The sequence below is a fragment of the Cyanistes caeruleus genome, chromosome 24 (assembly GCF_971803275.1).
Source record: "Cyanistes caeruleus chromosome 24, bCyaCae1.hap1.1, whole genome shotgun sequence".
NCBI lineage: Eukaryota > Metazoa > Chordata > Aves > Passeriformes > Paridae > Cyanistes > Cyanistes caeruleus.
The window spans coordinates 703,631-725,723 of record NC_141724.1 but is presented as its reverse complement, the minus strand read 5'-3'; the positions used below and the strand labels follow the sequence as shown (position 1 = coordinate 725,723).

Genomic DNA, 22,093 nt, shown 5'->3' with positions numbered 1-22,093 from the left:
GGAAAGCCCAAGGCCCCGGTGGGAGTCAGAAGGATGGACCAGCTCCAGGCTGCCTTGGCCAGTGCTGTCCCGGGGAGCAGGGAGGGAATTTTATAGATGGAGATGGAAACTGAGGGTAAAAACACACCACAGCAAATGCAGTGCAAGCTCTGGAGCAATGTGGGATCAGTGGGACAGACAGGGGGATGCTCACAGGGCTCCAGCTCCTCTCCAGCTCAGCCTGTGCCAACCTGTGCCAGGCTGTGCCCGCAGCCCTGGGAGGGCTGGGTGAGACATTCCCTGGAAAACAAATAAAATTACCTGCTGCAGGAGAGCAGCTGTGAGTCACGGGACATCCCCTGCCCCGACAGGACATTCCTGTGCACGGAGCTCCTGTCCAGGAGCAGATCAGCACAGCTGCTGCTCCCCACGCCCAGGCACATCCACAGCACAGGACAGGCTGGGCCAGCGCTGCAGGACAGGCAGCAAGGCTCCAGTGCAGCTAATGCTGCAGCTGTGCAGCTCCAGGGTGCAGCACCAGGCCTGAGAGCCAGCAGTGACATGGAGGGGACAGCTCAGAGGACACTGACGCTGCCACCCTGGCACCCTGGATGGATTTGGCTTTCAGCTGGAAGTCACAGCTCTGGGGACAGAAGGTCATCACGGGCGGCTGCTGGAAAGCAGAACCACAGGAGGGTGCAGGGTCCTGCCAGCTGGTTGCAAGATTAATGGTATCAGTAATAAAAGAAGTTTTCCTCCACCTAATCTTTTAATTTCTCACTTTAATTCAAACCTGACCAGCAAATCACCTCCTTATTCTAGCAGAGATGATTTAAATCACTGGCTTTGCTAATTACCCCTTTAAAAGCATTTCAGGAATTCCTGACAAAATTCCAATTCATGTTCTGAAAACCTGCTCCGAGAGCAAATAAAACTTTGAACCAAAACGTCACTGACCTACTTTGGGTTTAAATTGCAATAGCTCTGGGAGCTGGCTCCAAGGTGCAGCAGCCCTGAGAGCCCAGGCTGCCTGTGCAGCCCTGCAGCCCCTGCCCAGTGCCAGCTGTGGGCACAGCTGGAACACGCCCGTGCTGCCAGGGAGGGGACAGCTGTGGCCAGCACAGAGCTCAGGACCTGCTCCACACCCAGCCCAGCGCTGGAGCACAGCAACTGCCCCAAATCCCTTCAGCTCCACTGGAGCAAAGCAAAGGCTCAGGATTTGCCCTTTAACTGGGATCTCTTTTTTCCCCCCAGCTCCTTGCCCCACCCCACGGAGTTGCCCCAGGATGGGTGGGCACGGACCCCCCGTGTCCCCCGTGGGGCAGGAGGGGCTGGGCTGCAGAGCCCCCAGGAGCAGGGACCCGGAGCAGAGCTGGCAGGGCACAGCCTGGCACGGTGCCCGCTTCCCACCGGGACCTTGATAAAATTATCCTTGCAGGGGAACAGCGTTATTTTTGTCACGTCCCCGATTTCTAAACAGGAAAATATTCCATTAGGAAAGCGGCCAGCTCCCCTCTGGAGGGTTTTGGCTCTTCCAGGCGGTGGAATGGAGGGGTCTGTGCACCTCTGCTGCAGAGCCCCCCACAGGCTCCCCCTGCAGCAGCCAGGGCAGAAGTTTAAATGAATGGGGCATTTAGGAGCCCCCTTTAAGCCCCAGACTGTCCCCGTGTGTGACACGAAGGAGACGCTGTTTGCTGCTCCTGCCTGCCAGCCCCAGCCTCCCCCAAATGCTGCAGCTGGAACAAAGCCGTGGCTGTGCACGGGGTTTGAGCTGCCAGGACCTGAGGCTGGTCCTGCCTTTGCTGCCCTCCCTGGCTGGGCACTGCCCCTGGAGCTCCCAGTCACAAAGCCCAGCAGTGCCCGAGCCCTGCCCGCCCATGGGCACAGGGGCAGCAGCTGTGCCCAATGCTCCTGCCCAGGCTGTGCCACACCCAGGGAGCCACAGGCAGGGGCTCAAGGTCCCCTCCAGGAGACAGGACAACACTGGGTACCTGTGGCTGTGCCTCTGTGACCTGTCCAGGGCAGCAGCCGCTCCTCAGACACAGCAGCAGAGCAGGTCACCACCGTGACCAGGTCACCACGGCCCGGCCACGTGGCCAGAGCTGTCTTCACCCTGTGTCCATCACAGCCCGGGGGAGGCTCCCCTGGGCCCAGCCCAGCAGCCCCAGCTGGGCTAATGGAAGCAAACCTGCATTATTTTACTCATTTTCAGTAGGACAGACCTTTAATGTGCCTTGCTGGGCTTTAGGGCTCCCTTTCCTTTCTCTGTCCTTACTCCCTCCGGGATTTCAGGGTGACACCACCCACAGCAGCTTGTGCCCGAGCGGATCAGATGTCCTGGAAATCTCCTGGAGCTTCCTATGGGGCTGTTCTGGCAGCAAGAAAGAATCCCTTTCCCTCGCAGCCCCTTTCAGGGCAGCTCTCCTCCCCAAGCCACCAGCACGCACCCTCGGCGTGGCCAGCGCCTGCTGTGCCCCTGCCCAGGCCGGAGCGTGCCAGCCCCGGGACAGGGAAACCAGAGCTGAGGCACCTGGAGCCCTCCCCAGGGCTGGGAGCCAGCCAGGGCAGCTCTGCCAGCACTCCATCCCGAGAGCATCCCCCTGGTTCTCCCCTCCTCACTCCAGCCAGGGCAGCTCTGCCAGCACTCCATCCCGAGAGCATCCCCCTGGATCTCCCCACACAGAGCCAGGGCAGCAGGAGCTGCAGCTCAGCATCACCTCACCCTCCTCCAGACAAGGCCAAGCAGATTCCCACGAGCTGAGGAGCCTCATCCCCTCATCCCCTCATCCCCTCATCCCCACCCCAGCCTCCCCTCCCTGCGAGATTTAGGTTAAGCTGTGGCTGCTGACGTTGCTTTGCTCTTCCCCCCGATGACGTTCAACTCGTGCAGCTGCCCCAGCCTCAAAGCCCTGTTTAATCAAAGTTGTGATTAAACCTGACAAAATCCTCGTGCAGACTCCCCGAAATAAGATTTGCAACAGCTAAAATTAGTCTAATTTAGTGTTAATCATTAATCGTTTTATCCACACTTAATTCAATTTAAATGTCCACACAAGGAGCTTGCATAGACTTTGTTACTGAAATCTAAACCAAAATTGAATTAAATGTTGTTAAATTAGATCAACGCAATCTGAGTGCTGCTATGAGAAGTGTGTGCCAGAGATGATTATCAGCTGACTGGTTAATGCTCAAAATTATCCTGAGCTCTGTGTGATCCCAAAAGCTGCAGCTCTCAGTCCACTGGGAATGCCTGGACACCTCCATCAGTGTTTAATGAACAAAAATACCCTTCACAGCCCTCAGGAAAAGACTTGCAAACATAAGGTTCAGCAGGCAACAAAAACCCTGCCTGGAAAAAACCCAAAACCAACCAAAAATCGATTTTTTAGGTGAAATGTCAGAGTTCCAACAGTTCCCAGTGGCCTTTGTGTCAGGGGCGGGTGCGGCCCAGGCGCTGCTGCCCGGGCAGCTCTGGGGGCTGGGAAGGGTCAGCACAGGGACCCCCAAAGAGCCGGAGGGAGGAGAGCTGACCTTGAGCTTCCCCTGTCTGCTCGCTGTCTCCTCCGGCTATCTTTTCTCCAAAGGGCATTTTTCTGAGTGTTGCAGAAGAGAGAAAACACAGCCCGAACTCAGGGATCAGCTGCACCCTCGGCTGCCAAGTTGGCAGAGCAGATAAGGACCCTTTATTTAAAGTAAAAAACCCCAGACGCTGAGGAGGGATAGACAAGTCTTTAGCAACTTTTACAGCCTGTCTTGCAATGCAATTTCCTAAGCAGACTCAAAACTTGCAAAAAAAAAAAAAAAAAACCCGAGTTTTGACCAGAAAAGCATTTCCTTGGAGCACTGTGCTGCGGGACGTGCGGGATGTGAGCAGCCAGGGCTGACTCAGTGCCCCACAAACCCCACCAGGGGAAAACCCCACAAATTCAACCTTTTGGGGCGGGTCAGCAGCGCCCAGGCTCTCCAGGCAGGGAACCTGAGGAGGAGGAGGCAGGGGAGGGAGGAAGGAGGACATTCCTCACCTGCAGGGGCAGGAGGGGCACACACAGCACCAGCCGTGCCCTTCACCAGTCATTTCCTTCTCAGAGAGCTTCCCCTGCGTGGGCTGAGGCAAAGCCCAGCTGGGGCCATCACATCCACATCCCCTGTGCCACAGGACCTGTCTGCTGGGGACAGGGCTAAGGGAACCCCCCTCCTTCCCTTCCTGCCCTGGGGACAAGCTCCCTTCACCTCCAGGCGCTCTGGGGGCTGCCTGCGCCTCTCTGGGATCCAGGCTCCTTTAGAGCATCCTTTGAAGGCTCCCTCTGAGCTTTTCCTCCTTCCACGTGCACCAACCTCTCCCTAAACTTGCTGCAACAGCATCAGTTTATATTTTCATTTCTATACATTGCCCAGCAGAGCAATCCCCATCATCTCAGCCACATGGATCAGCCAAGAGATCTGTCCCTGAGCGCATCATCTGCTGCAAATCCCAACAACTTCTTGTGGCTTGAGCAGCTCTCCGGGCTCAGCAGCTGCTGAGATGAGCATGGAATGCACGGGATTCCTGCAGCCAGAGCCGGACCCTGCAGCCCGAGCAGATGGTGATGATGATGATGATGATGATGATGATGATGATGATGATGCAATCGTTCTTGCACCATCAGTAATGCTGGGGGTTATTGGTGCAACATTCCCTGGCTGCAGGCCAGGCAAGCAGAGCCTCCTGCTGCTGCCCAGGGTGAAACAGCAGCGTCCTGCAGGTGCCACAAGGAGCGACACACGGGGGTGACACAGGAGCGACACACGGGGGTGACACAGGAGCGACACACGGGGGTGACACACGGGGGTGACACACGGGGGTGGCACACGGGGGTGACACACGGGGGGTGACACAGGCTCAGCTTCAAGTGCAGGGAAAGTGAAGGATGGGTCCGAAGTTGATGTAACTTCCTCCGGCTTTGGAGTTTCCAGTTGTGTCACTGCCGGGAAATGAGGGGCAGTGGGGCTGCAGAATCACCTGCAGACACCTCGCACAAACACCGGCACACCTCGGCCTGGGGGACGCTGCATTTTCTGCATTTTCTGCATCTTTTTCTGCATTTTCTGCATTTTCTCGCCCCCTCCCCAGCGGGAATGGGCAGCAGGGCAGGGACATTTTGCAGAGCTGGATCCAAACGCTGCCCAGTTCTGGGAGCTGTGGATACTGACCCTGTCCCTCCCTCCCAGGCAAGCAGCAAAGCTTCCATGAACATATCAAATATTGATTGCTGAAGCAGGTACAGAGCTGCACAGCAAGCCAGGCATCAGATCTCTGCTTGGAGAATTAGACTGAGACAATTATGGGGATTTCTTTTAGTTTGGAGGGGGTAAAAACACAAGTATTTTGAGAGAAAAAGGAGAAATGGAAGGAGGGATAGGAAAACACCAGGAGAAATGGAAGGAGAAAGAAATGGAATGAGGAATAGAAGGAGAAATGGAAGGAGGAGATAAAAAGAAAAATAAGAATAAAATTTTTACAGAGGTGGGGAGGAAAGGGTTTAAAAAAAAATTAATAAATAAAAAAAGAGGGTGGGTTTTTTTTTTTTCCGTCTGGCCGGATTAGGGGCAGGACATGCCAAGAGGCGGGGGGGGGACCAGGCTGGCCCGAGCTCCGGTCCCCGCCCGCCCCGCCAGCGATAAAAGGAGGCGGCGGCGGCCCCGGGCAGCAGCTGCAGCGGAGCGGCCGCGACAGCGACAGCGACAGCGACAGCCACAGCCACAGCGACAGCCACAGGCACAGCCACAGCACAGCCACAGGCACAGTCCGGCTCCGCAGCAACACCGCAGCGCTCACCGCAACACAGCCCGGCCCGGCAGCAACACCGCCGGTAAGGGCTGAGAGGGGATGGGGGGATGAGAGGGGATGAGAGGGGATGAGAGGGGATGAGAGGGGATGGGGGGATGAGAGGGGATGGGGGGGATGCGCAAAACGCGTGGGACAAACAGTGTTCGCCCCTCACCGCAGCTGGGGAGGGTCTGTTCAGTCCCGGGCAGGGTTTGCTCGGTCCCGGGCAGGGTCTGTGCAGTCCCGGGCAGGGTCTGTTCGGTCCCGGGCAGGGTCTGTTCAGTCCCGGGCAGGGTCTGTTCGGTCCCGGGCAGGGTTTGCTCGGTCCCAGGCAGGGTCTGTTCAGTCCCGGCAGGGTTTGCTCGGTCCCAGGGAGGGTCTGTTCGGTCCCAGGGAGGGTCTGTTCAGTCCCGGGCAGGGTCTGCTCGGTCCCAGGGAGGGTCTGTTCGGTCCCAGGGAGGGTCTGTTCAGCCCTGCGGCACCGCAGGGACACGGTGGGTGTGTTTTCCTGAAGCAAACCTTCAGCAAATATCCCCGATCCCCATCTGAAGCACAGCCGGGGGTCTGCGGGCAGCTCAGGGAGCCCGGGGGGCTCTGCCTCCACAGCAGCTGCATTTAACTCAGGTCCCTCTCTTCTCTTGCAGAACTGACACCTAAACCCACTGCAGCAGAACCGAGATGGAAACCATGCACGAGCTGATCCCCTTCGCCAAAGAAATGCTGAGCCAGAAGCCCAACAGGAAGATGGTCAAGCTGTACATGCTGGGCAGCGTGCTGGCGTTCTTTGGGGTGGTCATCGGGCTGGTGGAGACCGTGTGCAGCCCCTTCAGCTCCGAGGCCAGGCTGGAGGACGAGGAGGACAAGAAGCGGCCGGCGGCAGCCCGGGAGCAGCGGCTGCGGCAGAAACGGGAGGATTTGGTGCTGGAAAAGGCCAAGGCAGCCCCGGCGCTGCAGAGAGCCCTGGTGACCCGGCACCACGCGTCCTAGGCCGGCCCAGCCCCGCACACAGACTCTGCCCGCACAGCTGCTCCCAGCACCAGGAGAAGGCTCGGCTGAAGGATGCTGCACGTGTGAGACTCGCCAGAAGTGAAGGGTTTTATTTGCTGCTGTGCAGCAGTGGGGAAAAATACCTTTTGTTGGTATAAAGCTGTGCACGATGCACAGCGTGGTTTCTTATTTTTCTAAGGACGCGTTTTACACCATTTTGCAAGATCAATAAATGTTTTATACGGTACCGCTGCTCTCTCTTGCCGCGTTTATTTTCAAAGCCTTCTCGTGCTGATTTGCAAAGAGGTTTTGCTCCTTTTGTGGGGAGAGGGGGACCTAGGGGACAGTGGAGGAGGGAGCTGCCCCCTCCCCATAAATCCCAGTGAGGCTGCTCTGGGGGTCTGTCTGTCTGTCCCTCTGGCAGCTGCTCCTTCCCAAAGGGGCCAGCTGGGGAGGAGGTGGCACTTGTGTCACACGAGCTGGAGGTGGGGCTGTACCGTGGGGTTATCTGGGTTCAGTGGCACAGATTTGTCTCTGCCGTGGCCACGTCTGCACAGAACTGCTCTGAAATAAATCAAAACCCCATTCTTGCCCCGGCCGTCCTCCAACAGGCTCCAGCTGCTGCACAGCTCAAGATCTTAAAAACAAAACCAAAAGCCTCGTGCCTTTCCTGGGAGCTTTCACCAAGCCAGCACAGACACCTGATTGTGCAGAGTAACTTGGTCACAGATGGAAAAACACGGAGATGGCACAGTCAGGCTGGGGGGTGTGGAAATGTTCCAGGCTTCAGGCTCTACCCAGAGCGCTGCCAGGATCATTCGAGGACTTTCACCTATTTAAAACATGTTCTGGGGCTTAGCAAGAATCTGTTGCATTTGGGATTGTGTCATGTCAGTCAAATAAAGTCTCCAGGCAGCCACAGCTGAGTGATCCTGACCACACTGGAGAGGGGAGGGAGGGAAACAGGCCCTGCCAGTGCTGAGCAGGGCAGAAAATCCTCTTTCATCTGCTCAAAGATACCCACAGGGCAGGGGGAGTAGCAGGATGCACACCTTGCACAGAAACTGGGAGCTGCACCAGCAATGTGCCACTCTCCAGCTAAAAGCAAATCAGTGGGGCCAAAAACTGGCTCATGGAAAATGAAAATCCCTTGCCAGACCTCAGTGCCCAGTGCCCAGCTCCTCCCAGAGCTGCACAAGGTAAGATCAGGACCTGAAAATACCAGAATGTGGCTGAAGTTCACTATTTCCTTTTCATAATACATAACCCACAATTCATTTTGTTGACAATGATTTCTCTCACCAGAACAGAGTGGAGAAAGAATCCTCCCAGTATCTGCACCAAAACTCTGCTCAAGCTTTATATCAACTCTAAAGTACCTTTTCCTCAATTTAAAGTATAATTTAAATAGCCTTTGAGAATTACTTCATTCAGTCTGTAACAAACCCTTTTGTCTCTGGCGAGGCTGAACAAGCACCCCTCACTGATAGCAATGGAAGGTTCATGGGAAAAGAGGAGAATTCAGACCCAAAGGGAGCGATCAGCTGAGGAGTGTCCATTGTCCTGCCCATTCCAGCCTTTAAGGAGGTTTTCCATTTACAGCAGGGCCTCGGGGAAGGCTGGGCTGGAATTCCCTGGGCACAGCTGGGATGGAGCAGGGAGCTGTGGCTGTGTCAGGCTGGGTCTGTCCTGCAGCAGGGTCAGGCTGAGAGGGCTCAGAGCGAGGTGAGAGTCAGAGCCGGGAGCTCTCAGCAGCCCAGAGCAGCGCTCCTGCACAAGCTCCAGGTGTCTGATCCTCGGGAAGGGAGCACAGGGAGCTCGGGGGGCTCCAGGTGAGCCCTCCAGGCTGGCCCCAGCACTCCTGGCTGCAGACCCCAGCTTCGCCTGCCCTGCTGCCCACACCTCCTCTTGCCAGGGCTCCGACCCCGGGGTCACCAGCTTAAGGCAAAGAGGGTTGTGAACAGTCAAAATAGCTGCTGCTAAGACAGCTAAGGGGATTAGACAGCCAAAGGGCAGCCCTGCTCCGGCAGGCACCCCGGGCAGCGCGGCCCTGCAGGGGACGAGCCTCGGGTGGCCACTGGGCACGGCCACTGGGCACAGCCACAGGGTACAGCCACTGGGTACAGCCACAGGGTACAGCCACTGGGTACAGCCACCGGGTACAGCCACTGGGTACAGCCACTGGGTACAGACACTGGGTACAGCCACTGGGTACAGCCACTGGGTACAGCCACTGGGTACAGCCACAGGGTACAGCCACCAGACACAGCCACTGGGTACAGCCACAGGGTACAGCCACCGGGCACAGCCACTGGGTACAGCCACTGGGTACAGACACTGGGTACAGCCACCGGGCACAGCCACAGGGTACAGCCACTGGGTACAGCCACCGGGCACAACCACTGGGTACAGCCACAGGGTACAGCCACCAGACACAGCCACAGGGTACAGCCACTGGGTACAGCCACTGGGTACAGCCACAGGGTACAGCCACCAGACACAGCCACAGGGTACAGCCACTGGGTACAGCCACCGGGTACAGTCACCAGGCACAACCACTGGGTACAGCCACCGGGCACAACCACTGGGTACAGCCACAGGGTACAGCCACAGGGTACAGCCACCGGGTACAGCCACCAGGCACAGCCACCAGACACAGCCACTGGGTACAGCCTCCGGGGCCAGCCCAGGCTGCAGGACAGCCCTGCCCGCTGCCACCTCCCCAGGGACCGCAGACACCTGGGGCAGCTCTGGCTGCCTGCACAGGGGGAATCAGACGAGGATTAATCATACATTTCACCACCATGACCACGTAAATCGTGTTTAAGCCACGCAATGAGGCAGGGGGCTGGGGGAGCCCTTGGACACGGCTCCAGCAGGGATGGGGGACCAGCCCAGCGCAGGGCAGGGGAAAGGCTTCAGCAAAACTTCCCATCTTTAAAGGCCAGACAAACCTGCAGCACAGCCAGGGACACAACAGCATCCCCCAGCACTCAGCAGCATCCCCACAGCCCCCGGTGAAGCACAAAGACAAAGCTGAATGGTAAATACTGGGGCAGGGCAGAGGGAAACCAGATGGGATGAGGCACACAGGACCAGGGAGCGGCTGGGGACAGCAAATGGAGCATTTAAGGATGAGTTAAACCCAGATCCTGAGGGAAAAACTCCTGGGGAGAGCCACGCATTGCCCCAGGGCTGAGTTACACTGCATGAGGTGGATTTCTGTTCTTCTCACACTTGTCTGAAGCTGCTTTATTCCAACCTGTAAACGTGGCACTTTCCTGGTACATTAAATCCTCAGGAAAAATGCAGCTGGCACAAAATCCGGTGACTTTTTGTCTGTACCCATCTTTTCAAAGATCTGATTTCAGGCTGGAGCTGTCACCCAGCCCCTCAGGAGCAGCAGCCCTGCCCTCACAGCTCAGCCACTTCAAAGGCAGGAGCAGAATGTCTCCAGGGAGCCTCACTCGCTATTTGCAGTGTGGACACTGGATATTCCAGGCTAAATTTAGGGGTGCAGATAAGAATATCAGCCTCAGCCACCCAGCTCCAAGGGCACCGGGAACATGGCCAGCAGCCAAGGCTCAGAGCAGCCACAGGTCCAACGATGAAATTTCAAGGCAGCAATTCCCAGTTTGGTCACATAGGGACAAAAACACAGATTTAGGGCTTGGAAATGACTTAAACATCACATCATTTTCTCTAAAGCAGCAGAGTGTAGAAATGTGATGTCAAAGCAAAGCAAGCCCATCCTACAATCGTCTCCTCTCCCTCGGGACTGGGAGTGCATTTCCAGGGGTGGAGATGTGACAGCCAAGGGCTTCTGCAGGATGTGCAAGCAGAGAAGTAGAACTGAGAGCAGCCCTTTATATCGTGATGGTCCTGTCTGTAAAGGAAGGAATTAGAGCTCTGTTCATGGCAAAGGGACAGCTGGGTAGGAAAGACAGAATTTTAATGTATTTGGGACAAAAGAAAGCAAGAGGAGAGAGAAAAAAAAGAAAAAAGAAAAAGGGAAGTCCTCTGCATTTGACCATGATTTGAAAAAAGATTTGATAGTGATTTGAAAAAAGCCAAATAGCACTCAAAAAAAGAAAAAATAGAAGCAGTATCCAGATTGCTGCCAAGTGTTTTTGAGTCTTGGAGCTGCCTGCACAAACCTGCCCGAGCCTCAGCCGTGCCCTGGAACGCGCTCCCTGCAGGGGCTCTCCCAGCTCCCCTCTCCCAGTCTGCAGAACAAGTTTCCTTCCCAGATTCCTTTCCTCCTGGCAGAAATCCCCTCGAGCAGAGGCACAGGAGCATCCCCAGCTGAAGGCACAGGGCAGGGAGGGATGAGCACAGGCTCACTCCACAGCTCCGGGCTCTGCCCCACCAAGGCTGGGAGCAGCCGGGATCACAAAACCCTTCCTCACCAGCCTGTCCTGCCCCCCTCTCCCCGCCCCCAGGAAAAACTTCAAAACAAGTTCTTAAGTTGCACACAGGAAAAGGAAGCCAGAAAAAGCTGTGAGTGGGAGTGAGGAGCACCCTGGAGGGGAGCTGGGAGCAAACCTCAGCCCCGCTCCCTTCCACACACCAAACAGCACCAAAACTGCTCATACAGGAAACCTGGGCCCACTTCTGACCAAAATATTCCATAGTTCAGTCCTTTATTAGCAGCTGCTTCACAAAACCCAACCCAACCCCACAATCCTCGTCACCCCCAGCGAGGCAGGGCAGCTCTGGGATCCCTCAGAGCCTCCAGCCCCACATCCCCTGGTGCCACCACGGAGCAAAGAGCACCATCCCTTCCCCTGACCCTTGCAGATGGTGCACAAAGGTTGGTGCTTATTGCTTTACTAATGCCAGTAATAAACTAAAATATCTTGAAAAGAGCCTCTCTCTCTGCCGGCCGCAGACAAGATCCCAGCTGAGATATGGTTAATTACTTCATTTTCTTTCCTTTTCCAGAGCCAAGGAATGGGATGGTTGATTTCATTCCATGATCACAACCCAAGCTCCAAGCAAAGGGAGGCAGGAAAAGCAGTGACAGCACTGGTGTTACCTGACCAAGCATGGGCTGAGTGCTTCTTATCAGAGGGAAAGGCAGAAAAGGAAAAAGACATCCACAAAGCAGCAGCAAGGCCAGAGAGCAGCACTGCCCTCCCAGGCACACCACTGAATTAAAGCACATGGATTTTAAATATGTAATATGAGGGGATAAAACACATTAAACAATTCTATCTGCTTCTGTTCCAGAGAGACAAGCAGAGTGCTGTGCCCACAGAAATCAGAACCACAGAGCTGCTGCCCTGCAAACACAGCTTTTGTCCCAGCAGAGAAGGCTGGCTGGGCAGTTCCAGGAGCTCCCTGAGCATTTCCCCATCACTGGTGCTGTGGGATGGAGATCCCAGCCCCAGACCAAAGCTGGGACATGGTTTATCCCTATGGCACAAGATCCACAGCACTGAATCTGCTGCTGCTGAGGTTTGGGGGGTTCTGTGGGTTTTCCTCAAGATTATATTCATCTAAAAGTCAGAACAAAGCTCTTGCAAAACCCAAAGAAGGAACTGTGGCAGCAAGGCCACTGATTTCTCTGCAGGAAACACATCTGGTGTTTCCCTGCAAACCTCCCCGTGCCCCTTGGGGCTGAGGTGGCTGCACCCCACAAATGGGTCCAGCTCCCTCGTCTGCTCACAGCCAAAAAAACAGAAAAAGAGGTTAAAAACTCTGCCTCAGCAGAGCATTGCTGGGGCTCCTTGGGGTGCGAGGTGCTGCTGAGCCCCTGCTGCCCCTGGGGCAGGAGCAGCCCAGGGGCAGGAGCAGCTGTGGGTGTCCCCCTGCCACAGCCAGCTCACATCCCAGGGCCTGCAGGAGTGAAGGACAATGTTTAACCACCTGCACTGGGCTCCCTCTGATGTTCTCCAAGTGAAACTTGATGCTGCTCAGCAAAGACACACCTCTTCCAGGGTGTTGTGCAAAATTCTGCATTTTAACGTAGGACAGGAAATATGAAAAGAGGTGGGCAGAAGCCAAACAGCCCCGCTGGCCAGGCCGAGCAGCAGGGAGCAAAAACCAAAGGCTTTGCTTGGCTTATCCATCCACCCACCCGTGATTTTCCAGGGCTTTGGAAGCTGCAGCTCCTCCACTAACAGGTTTTTAAAGGGTCACATTGCTGCTTCCCTCAGGAGCAGCTCTGCAGAGGCTTTTTTGTTCCTTCCTTCTGTCTCACGCTGTATTTCCTGACTCCACACTGGGATGGGTCGGTTGCAAAAGATTCTCATTCCCTTTCTGGGATTGGTTTTGGCCTTCTGGTTCTATTCTGCGAGGGACACTTTCAAACCGGGTAAGTATCCAAAGTGAATCTGTCTTTAAGGAAAAAACTACCAAAAGGCACATTTGGTGTTTTGGATAGAAACCGGACAGAGCTCGGACCAAGCCACGTCCGAGCCTCTGTTGGTGGCAGAAACTGGAAAGCTGCTTTAACAAAGATTTGAAACCAAACTGAGCAAGGACTATGCAGAAAATCCTCCCAAGGGAGCAGGTGGGGCAGGGGGTGAGAGGGAGAGGGCACTGAGCGCTCCATTTTCCTGCGTGCAGGGAAAGAGCTCATAAACGGGGCTGGGAAATGTTAGAGTTTAAATCTGGAGTCCGCACTCAGCGGATTGTTTTTATTACAGGATAGTTGGGGCGTTGATAAATTGCGCCCTGCCTTGTGGAAAAAGCTGCTGGAAGAGTCCAGAGCTGTCCCTGTGTCCCTGCATTGTGCAGCAGCTCCACAGCTTTTTCCAGGAGATGGGAGAGCCCTGCTGGTGCCGGGTGCACTCGCAGGCTCCTTTACCTTCCAATTAACGGCCGATTCCGAAGGGCACTCCGAGATCTGTTTTTATTAAGTTGTGAGGTGTTTTCTAATAGCATTTGGGTGACTGAGCTGGCTGTGCCCTGCTGCAGAGATGCTGCGAGGGAAGCGTGTGATCGTGACGGGAGCCAGCACGGGGATCGGGGAGCAGATCGCCTATCACCTGGCACGGATGGGATCCCACGTCCTGCTCACCGCCCGCACCGAGGCCAAGCTGCAGAACGTAACCAGCCCAGACACCCTCACACAGACACAGCAGGGCTCACACGGACAGGGCAGGGCTCACATGGCCATGGCAGGGCTCACACGGCCATGGCAGGGCTCACACGGCCATGGCAGGGCTCACACGGCCATGGCAGGGCTCACACGGCCATGGCAGGGCTCACACGGACACGGCAGGGCTCACACGGACACGGCAGGGCTCACACAGCCATGGCAGGGCTTACACGGCCAGGGCAGGGCTCACACAGACACGGCAGGGCTCACACAGACACAGAAGGGCTCACACGGCCATGGAAGGGCTCACACAGACATAGCAGGGCTCACACGGCCACGGCAGGGCTCACACAGATACGGCAGGGCTCACACGGCCATGGCAGGGCTCACACAGACACGGCAGGGCTCACACGGCCATGGCAGGGCTCACACGGACACAGCAGGGCTCACACAGACATAGCAGGGCTCACACAGACAGAGCAGGGCTCACACAGACACGGCAGGGCTCACACGGCCATGGCAGGGCTCACATGGCCATGGCAGGGCTCACACAGACAGAGCAGGGCTCACACAGACAGGGCAGGGCTCACAAGGCCAGGGCAGGGCTCACACGGCCAGGGCAGGGCTCACACGGACACAGCAGGGCTCACACAGACACGGCAGGGCTCACATGGCCATGGCAGGGCTCACACAGACACAGCAGGGCTCACATGGACACAGAAGGGCTCACACGGCCATGGCAGGGCTCACACGGCCATGGAAGGGCTCACATGGCCATGGAAGGGCTCACACAGACACGGCAGGGCTCACACAGACACGGCAGGGCTCACATGGCCATGGCAGGGCTCACATGGCCATGGCAGGGCTCACACAGCCAGGGCAGGGCTCACACGGACACGGGGAGGGGACCCCCATCACAGGCACAGGCACATGGCCACAGCCCCGCCGTGCTCTGGGAGCTCTGCACAGCCAGCAATCCCCTCCTGCAGCACCCTGCACGTTCCCGTGTCCGAGGTGGTGCCCACACATCCCCACACACCCTCATTCCATGGAGCTGAGGCTCCTGCTCCCCTGCACACCCGCAATTCCAGCTCAGCCTGCACGCGGCACGGGCCAGACCGCCCCGGGTGACGCGCTCACCCAGGGAATCACCTTCCAGGCTCCCCTTGAAGCTCACAAGGCTCCAAACACACTCCCAAAGCTCCAAAGGGCTGGTCTGAGGTGGGGAACATGCCAGGGAGCTCAGGGCAGGCGGGGAAGGGGCTGCTGAGCGCTCTGTCGTGCAGGTGGTGCGGAGGTGCCTGGAGCTGGGAGCAGCCTCGGCGCGGTTCGTCAGCGGCACCATGGAGGACACGGCCTTCGCCCAGCACGTGGTGAGGGAGGCCCAGACCTCGCTGGGTACGTCTGCAACCTGCTCTGCACAGCGCCTGCAGCTCGGCCTGGCCGTGCTTTTTGCCACGTGCGAAATAAAAGTGAGGGAGATGGGGCGAGACGGGAAAAATTCTCCTTTAATTCTGCCCTTTGCAGCCCTGCTCCTCTGCCTGCATTGCTGCCTCTCAAACTGAACTGCGCTCTCGATTTCAGCTCTGTGGGCTCCTGACAGCCTGTTGCAGTATCACAGCCCCGAATTTCATCAGCGCGGTGCCGGGGTCTGGAGGATCCGGCGGCCCCGGCCACTGCGGCCATGGGTCACGGCTCAGAAATGCACCAGCCCAGCTCCGTGTGGAGCACTCCCCTCCCTCCCCGGCCCACAGACAATTCAGGGGTGATCTCCCTTGGGCCATGGGATTTGCATTTTGAACTACAAAAATATATCACAACAAAATATTTACTGGCAGCCACCCTCCAGGCTGTATCCCTGTTCTGGAGATAACAGGCCACAGCTCTGACCCAAAAACCTGATTTCCTTGGATTACACTTACTCTGCTCCCAGAAAATGTTTTGCTTGTTGCAGCCCTCTCCCCCCCAGCACTAATTCCCATTTTTCTGTTTACAGGAGGCCTTGACATGCTGATCCTGAACCACGTCGGCGCATCCTACTTTGGCTTTTTTGATGGGGACGTTGAGCACGTCCGAAAGCTCCTGGAAATCAACTTCCTCAGCTACGTGGCCATGACCACGTCAGCCCTGCCCATGCTGAAGGAGAGCGAGGGCAGCATTGTGGTGGTTTCATCCATGGCAGGTGAGTGGGCAGTGTCACCAGGGACTCACTCCAAAGGCACCTGCTGGTGGTGGGCCTGGCACCTGTCTCATTTGTCAGAGAGTGCACACAGAGACCCCAGGTGTCGTACAGGAGCCATAACTACTTCACACTAAAACCCCACCTAAACCAGCCCCAAATGGGTTTGGGATTCTCTTGATGGAATTTGATTTCCACTCAATGCAATCGCCCCATTTTGTTTTTTGACCAGTGCTGCAGTTTAACCCCATACATTGGGCAGTGTTCTGGTGATCAGCTCGGTGGCCAGAGACAAGAGTTTCAGCTTTGCCCCATCTCTCCCTTCTGAGGGTTTTGTGGTTCCTGTGGGTTGCCCTGAGCAGAGATGTGAGCCATGGCTTTGGCCTTAGGAGCCGGAAGCCAACAAGAATATTTGTAAGGCTGCTGTTCAGGTGCCAGGATGACACTTCACTGCAGATTCCCTTTGGGTAAAATACTGTCTCTGATGAAGGGCAAAAGAGCAGCCTTGAGTGTTAACACAGAACTTCGCTCTATGTCCAGGTAAAGTCGGGTTTCCCTTTACCGTCCCCTACTCTGCGACTAAGTTTGCCCTGGATGGATTTTTCAGCTCCCTGAGGCAGGAATTCACCATTCAGAACATTAATGTTTCCATCACGCTCTGCATCCTCGGCTTCATCGATACCGGTAAGAGCAGCTCTGTTGTGTCCCTGCTCAGGGCTGAGCATCCCCCTCCCAGCTCCTCCCGCCCTCCTCCGCCACCGCCCCACCCTCTCCCACTGCTGCAGCATCTCTGGGGTATCCCAAAAACCAAAAATCTCTGCCACCAAAAAACAGCCTCAAAACTCATTTCCTTCCCCACGCCACATAAACCCGGGTTTACAGGCTGGTACAGCCCAGCATCCCCTCGGGTGCCCACTCTCCTGCATCCCCGGGGGGGGTCCCCGCATCCCCGGGGGTCCCGCATCCCAGGGGGGGTCCCCGCATCCCCGGGGGTCCCGCATCCCCGCTGGTCCCGCATCCCAGGGGGTCCCGCATCCCCGGGGGGTCCCCGCATCCCCGGGGGTCCCGCATCCCCGGGAGTCCCCGCATCCCAGGGGGTCCCCGCATCCCAGGGGGTCCCCGCATCCCCGGGGGTCCCGCATCCCCGGGGGTCCCGCATCCCAGGGGGGGTCCCTGCATCCCCGGGGGTCCCGCATCCCCGGGGGTCCCCGCATCCCGGGGGTCCCCGGCGCTGACCCGGCCCCCAGAGCGCGCAGTGCGCGCTGCCGCGGAGGTGCTGCGGGAGCGGCCGGCCCCGCGGGACGAGTGCGCGCTGGAGATCCTCAAGGGAGCAGCGCTGCGCCGGAGGGAGCTCTACTACCGCTACAGCTCCACACGGCTGCCGCTGCTGCTGCGGGACTGCGCCGCGGAGCTGCTCGATTACCTGGTGCGGAGCCGCTACCGCCTGCCCGCATCCCCCGGCGCCCCCCGCCCGCCGCACTGAGCCGCGGCCACCGCCAGGGTCCGGGGCAGGACCGGTCCTGCCGTCACCGGCACCGAGAGGGTCCCGGGCATCCTCCGGTCCTGTCCGGCACCGGCACCGCCAGGGTCCCCGGGCATCCCCCGGTCCTGCCGTCACCGGCACCGAGAGGGTCCCCGGGCATCCTCCGGTCCTGTCCGGCACCGCCACCGCCAGGGTCCCGGGCATCCTCCGGTCCTGTCCGGCACCGCCACCGCCAGGGTCCCCGGGCATCCTCCGGTCCTGTCCGGCACCGCCACCGCCAGGGTCCCCGGGCATCCTCCGGTCCTGCCCGGCACCGGCACCGCCAGGGTCCCCGGGCATCCCCCGGTCCTGTCCGGCACCGGCACCGCCAGGGTCCCCGGGCATCCCCCGGTCCCGTCCGGCACCGCCAGGGTCCCCGGGCATCCCCCGGTCCCGTCCGGCACCGGCACCGCCAGGGTCCCCGGGCATCCCCCGGTCCTGCCCGGCACCGGCACCGCCAGGGTCCCCGGGCATCTCCCGGTCCTGTCCGGCTCCCCCGGTCCTGCCCGGCACCCCCGGTCCTGCCCGGCACCCCCGGTCCTGCCCGGCACCCCCGGTTCTGCCGGCACCCCCGGTCCTGCCCGGCACCCCCGGTCCTGCCGGCACCCCCGGTCCTGCGGCACCGCCGCCCCCGCTCCGTGATGCGCTGGCGGCACCCGCAGGGACAGAGCGGGGCCTGCAGCGGCGGCTCCGTGCTCTGCTCGCCCCGCCCGGCCGCGCAACACTAATTATTAAAATAATTGTTAAATAAAGTGTACTAACCGGACAGCTCTGCGTGTGCTGGCGGGGTTTTATCGCCTTTCTCAGCTGATCATGGGCACGGCTCCCCTGGGCACTGCCAGGGATCCGGGGGCATCCCCACCTTCCCAAAGAACAATTCCTTCCTAACTCCTCTCCTTACTCCAAGATCACCTGCACAAACCAGCACACACAGAGTGGGTCCTGCCCTTTAAACTGTCAGAAAATCACTCTCAAACCCATTTGCCATCAGCAGACACTGAGCACTCTCACAACACTGGGGAAGCTGTGCAGCTTTCCTATTCATCCACTTGGTTCTTTCACTGCATTTTGCAGCCCATGGATTCCTCAGCAGTTTTTAGGGGTAAGAGCCACCCAACAAACTGCCAGTATTATTTATACCCGTGGTGATATCCCAGAGGATAAAGCAGAACCCCCAGTAAGGGCTGGAAAATGGAACCTCTGCCAGCCCTGCCCTCTGCAGATATTGCTGTGAGCCTGCACAACAGGGAGCGCTGATCAGCAAATCCTTGCGGCAGCCAGCGAGGAAGGGAAGGGCTGCTCCTGGTTGAGATGTGTCCCACAGATGTGTGCTCTGAGGGGACACTGCTGTCACAGACTCTGGAGCTGGAAGCTGTGCGGTGCCTTCAGCACTCGCACAGAGCACAAAGCACACCTGCCGCTCCTGGCAGGCCAAGGGTGCAAAGGGACAGCCTAAAGTCCAAAGCCACACGCTTCATTAGGTTAATGTTTGCTAAATCACCGGCAGGGCAAAGAAAAGGTCCAACAGATAGCAGCAAACTTGTGTGAGATAAGAACCAGCTCAAAACTTCCCAGCCCCATTTGCAACCTCCGGCCACCTTCACCTCCCCGTGGGGCCCATCTCGCTGCTGCCTGTACCTCTGCAGAGGGATGGGATTGCTCCTGAAGATTTTCATCCCTTTGCTGGGAGCAGCGCTGGCCTTTTATTTTTATTCAGCACCTGAGAACTTCAGTGAAGGTAAGTCCTGGCAGAAACAGGCTTTACAAACACAGCAAGGCACTGCCAGAGGGGCACAGGAACCTGCCAGAGTCAGAGCGGGAGGGCTGGGAGGGCACACAGCCCCTGGGCAAGGGGTCAGAGCACAGGGAAGACTCGTGGAGCTACACTGCCTCTGCTGGGACACACTGGCTGACCTCTGTAAATGACTTATTTGGGAAACAAGCAGTTTCCCCACTTTAAACATTCCATCCTTTCATCGCTCAGCTCTCACCGCTCCCTGGCCAGGCCCACATGTGCTCCCCACCAACCCGGGGTTAGGGATCAGACTCCAGCGGGGTCTGACGAGGCTGGCAGGGACAGAGAGGAGCTGCAGGGTCCCCGAGCAGAGGGACAGGCAGGGCTGTGCCAGCTCTGAGCTCTGCGCCCTCCTCCGCAGAGATGCTCCGGGGGAAGCGGGTGATCGTGACGGGAGCCAGCAGCGGCATCGGGGAGCAGATGGCTTATCACCTGGCTCACATGGAGGCCCACCTGCTGCTCACGGCACGGACAGAGGCCAAGCTGCAGAAGGTAAATGGCGAGCAGGGCGTGCTGGGCTGGATGTGGATGTTCACCCCAGCCCCGGCACACCCGGTACCCTCCAGAGCCACCCCAGGGCTCCCCCAGCACCAGCCCTGTCTGGCCCAGGACAGGAGCAGCCCGGGATGGGGGTCCCATGCAGGGGAGTCCATTCCACCCCGTTCTGTCCCCCCAGGTTGTGGAGCGATGCCTGGAGCTGGGTGCTGCCTCCGCCCGCTACATCAGCGGCTCCATGGACAGCCCCACCCTGCCCCAGGAGCTGCTCAGGGAGGCTGAGAACACCTGGGGTAGGTGTGCTGGAGCTGCCCCTCCTCACCCCACAGCACCCCCGGCCTCCAGGAGGGGCCTGGCTTGCAGGTGACGGTCGCTGGTGGCAAACCTGCTCTGTCCCCAGGCGGCCTGGACATGCTCATCCTGAACCACATCGGCCACAGCGGCTTCACCTACTTCAGCGGGGACGTGGACCACGTCCGAAAGCTCATGGAGATCAACTTTGTGAGCTACGTGGCCTTGGCCACGGCTGCCCTGCCCCTGCTGAAGGAGAGCGAGGGCAGCATTGTTGTGGTTTCATCCATAGCAGGTGAGCTCACAGCCCTTCCCCGGGATCCCTGCCCAGACTCTTCGTCAAGGGGCAGGGTCAGGACCACAAGCTGAGAGCTGGGACTCAGGGTCAGCACTTGATTTAGATCTTTGGTGCACAATTTCCTCTGGGAAATTTGTATTTTGTCCTGTCAGTGTCTTGGCTCCCTCTGGTCACCCTCACACGCTGCAGTGCAGGTGATTTCATGTATTGAACACACGTTTGCAATGTGGGCATCTCTGCAGGGTACAGGAGCAGTATCAGCTGCCCTGGGGCTCTTTATGCCACGTTACATTTTAAACATTCCTGTGTGCGTTTATTTCTCTCAAGCATTCATGACAGCTCATTCCAACACCCTAAATCCCAGCAGCTCCCAAAATCCCTGCAGCTACCGGCAGGGCAAGAGGAAGGGAGAGCTGTGCAGCCTGGTGCCTGCCCAGCACCTGAACCCCAGCTCTGTCTCTGCTCCAGGCAGAATTGCCGGCCCTTTTACCGCTCCCTATTCCGCAACCAAGTTCGCCTTAGATGGATTCTTCAGCTCCCTGAGGCAGGAGCTCATCATAGACAAGGTCAATGTTTCCATCACACTCTGCATCCTGGGCTACATCAACACAGGTAAGCTCAGCCCAGCAGGACCCCGTGGCTCAGCCCAGCAGGCGCAGCCAAGCTGAGCCCACCACCCCTGCCTGGTCCTGCCCTGCTCTGCCACTGCTGCTGGAGCCTCCTCCCACCGTGTCTGTGCAGCTGTGGAAACAGGATCCCAGCTCCTAAAAACGCGTGGCCTGAGGCCTTTGCCATCCTCTGAGAGAGCTCAGGGGAGGAGGTCCCTGCCACTCGAGAGGTGGAAAGGGAAGGACATCTTATGATTGTTATTTTCACTGCTCTAAGCCTTGTTAAACAGGTGTGATCCGCAGAGTTTGTGGGTTTGAGGGTGCCCCAGACACCTGAGTGAGCCCCAGCTGACACTGTGACCCTGTCCCCCCTCAGAGAGCGCCGTGAGCGCCGTCTCGCACGTTATCCCGGACACGCCGGCCCCGAAGGAGGAGTGTGCCCTGGAGATCATCCGGGCCGGAGCCCTGCGCCGGCGGGAGCTGCACTACCCTCCCCGGGCCGTGGGCACCATGCTCCTCGCCCACAGCATCGCCCCGGAGCTCCTGGACTCCCTCATCCGCAGCAGCTACCGCCTGGAAAACGTCAGGAGAACGTAGTCCTGGGACTGTGCTGGGACACCTGGGGCCAAGCAGGACCCAGCTGGGCGCTAACCCGGCTGCCTGGGCACCCTTCCCACACCTCTGCTGACACCCTGGGGCAGGGCGCTCCAGGAGTCTGTAACGCAGCACAGAAATGTCCTTTTTACTAATGGACTCTTGTAAAGGGCTGTTTCCAACCAGGAAAGAGAAATCCTGCAGCAGCAGCATCTGCTGCCAGTGTCCTGCTCACCAGCAGGGTTCCTGCTCAAGCTGCAGAAACTGTTCCCTCTGGAAAGCCACCAAGGTGGCTGGGCTGAGCCCTGGCCCAGAACCAGGGTTTGGGCCAAGCAGCACAAACCACCCAAAGCCATGAGAGAGTCTCTGAATCTGGAGATTTTCTGTCACACATCCCTTGCATGGCAGTCTTTGCAAAAATAAATCCCACGTTACTTTGAGACCTCTGCTTTTCCTGGTGTTCCTTCTCCACGTGCACAAGCAGGGAGCTC

The 22,093-nt window shown here is 58.0% G+C and overlaps 3 protein-coding genes across 3 annotated transcripts; all 3 read left to right on the top strand.

The window, feature by feature from the left end:
• The first annotated feature begins 5,660 nt into the window (after positions 1–5,660).
• Positions 5,661–7,019, top strand: G0S2 (G0/G1 switch 2). Its single transcript, XM_086862001.1, has 2 exons — positions 5,661–5,828; positions 6,430–7,019. The coding sequence occupies exon 2, from the start codon at positions 6,464–6,466 to the stop codon at positions 6,770–6,772; it is 309 nt and encodes a 102-aa protein (XP_086718127.1). The 5' UTR covers positions 5,661–5,828; positions 6,430–6,463; the 3' UTR covers positions 6,773–7,019.
• A 5,722-nt stretch (positions 7,020–12,741) lies between these two features.
• On the top strand, positions 12,742–18,282 carry LOC111922428 (11-beta-hydroxysteroid dehydrogenase 1-like). Its single transcript, XM_086861999.1, has 6 exons — positions 12,742–13,091; positions 13,697–13,827; positions 15,107–15,218; positions 15,817–16,002; positions 16,540–16,683; positions 17,247–18,282. Exons 1-6 carry the CDS (start codon positions 13,004–13,006, stop codon positions 17,480–17,482), a joined length of 897 nt encoding a protein of 298 aa, XP_086718125.1. The 5' UTR covers positions 12,742–13,003; the 3' UTR covers positions 17,483–18,282.
• A 758-nt stretch (positions 18,283–19,040) lies between these two features.
• On the top strand, positions 19,041–22,042 carry LOC111939805 (11-beta-hydroxysteroid dehydrogenase 1). Its single transcript, XM_023942216.2, has 6 exons — positions 19,041–19,259; positions 19,678–19,808; positions 19,993–20,104; positions 20,212–20,397; positions 20,869–21,012; positions 21,385–22,042. The coding sequence occupies exons 1-6, from the start codon at positions 19,172–19,174 to the stop codon at positions 21,603–21,605; spliced, it is 882 nt and encodes a 293-aa protein (XP_023797984.2). The 5' UTR covers positions 19,041–19,171; the 3' UTR covers positions 21,606–22,042.
• The last annotated feature ends 51 nt before the right edge of the window (positions 22,043–22,093 follow it).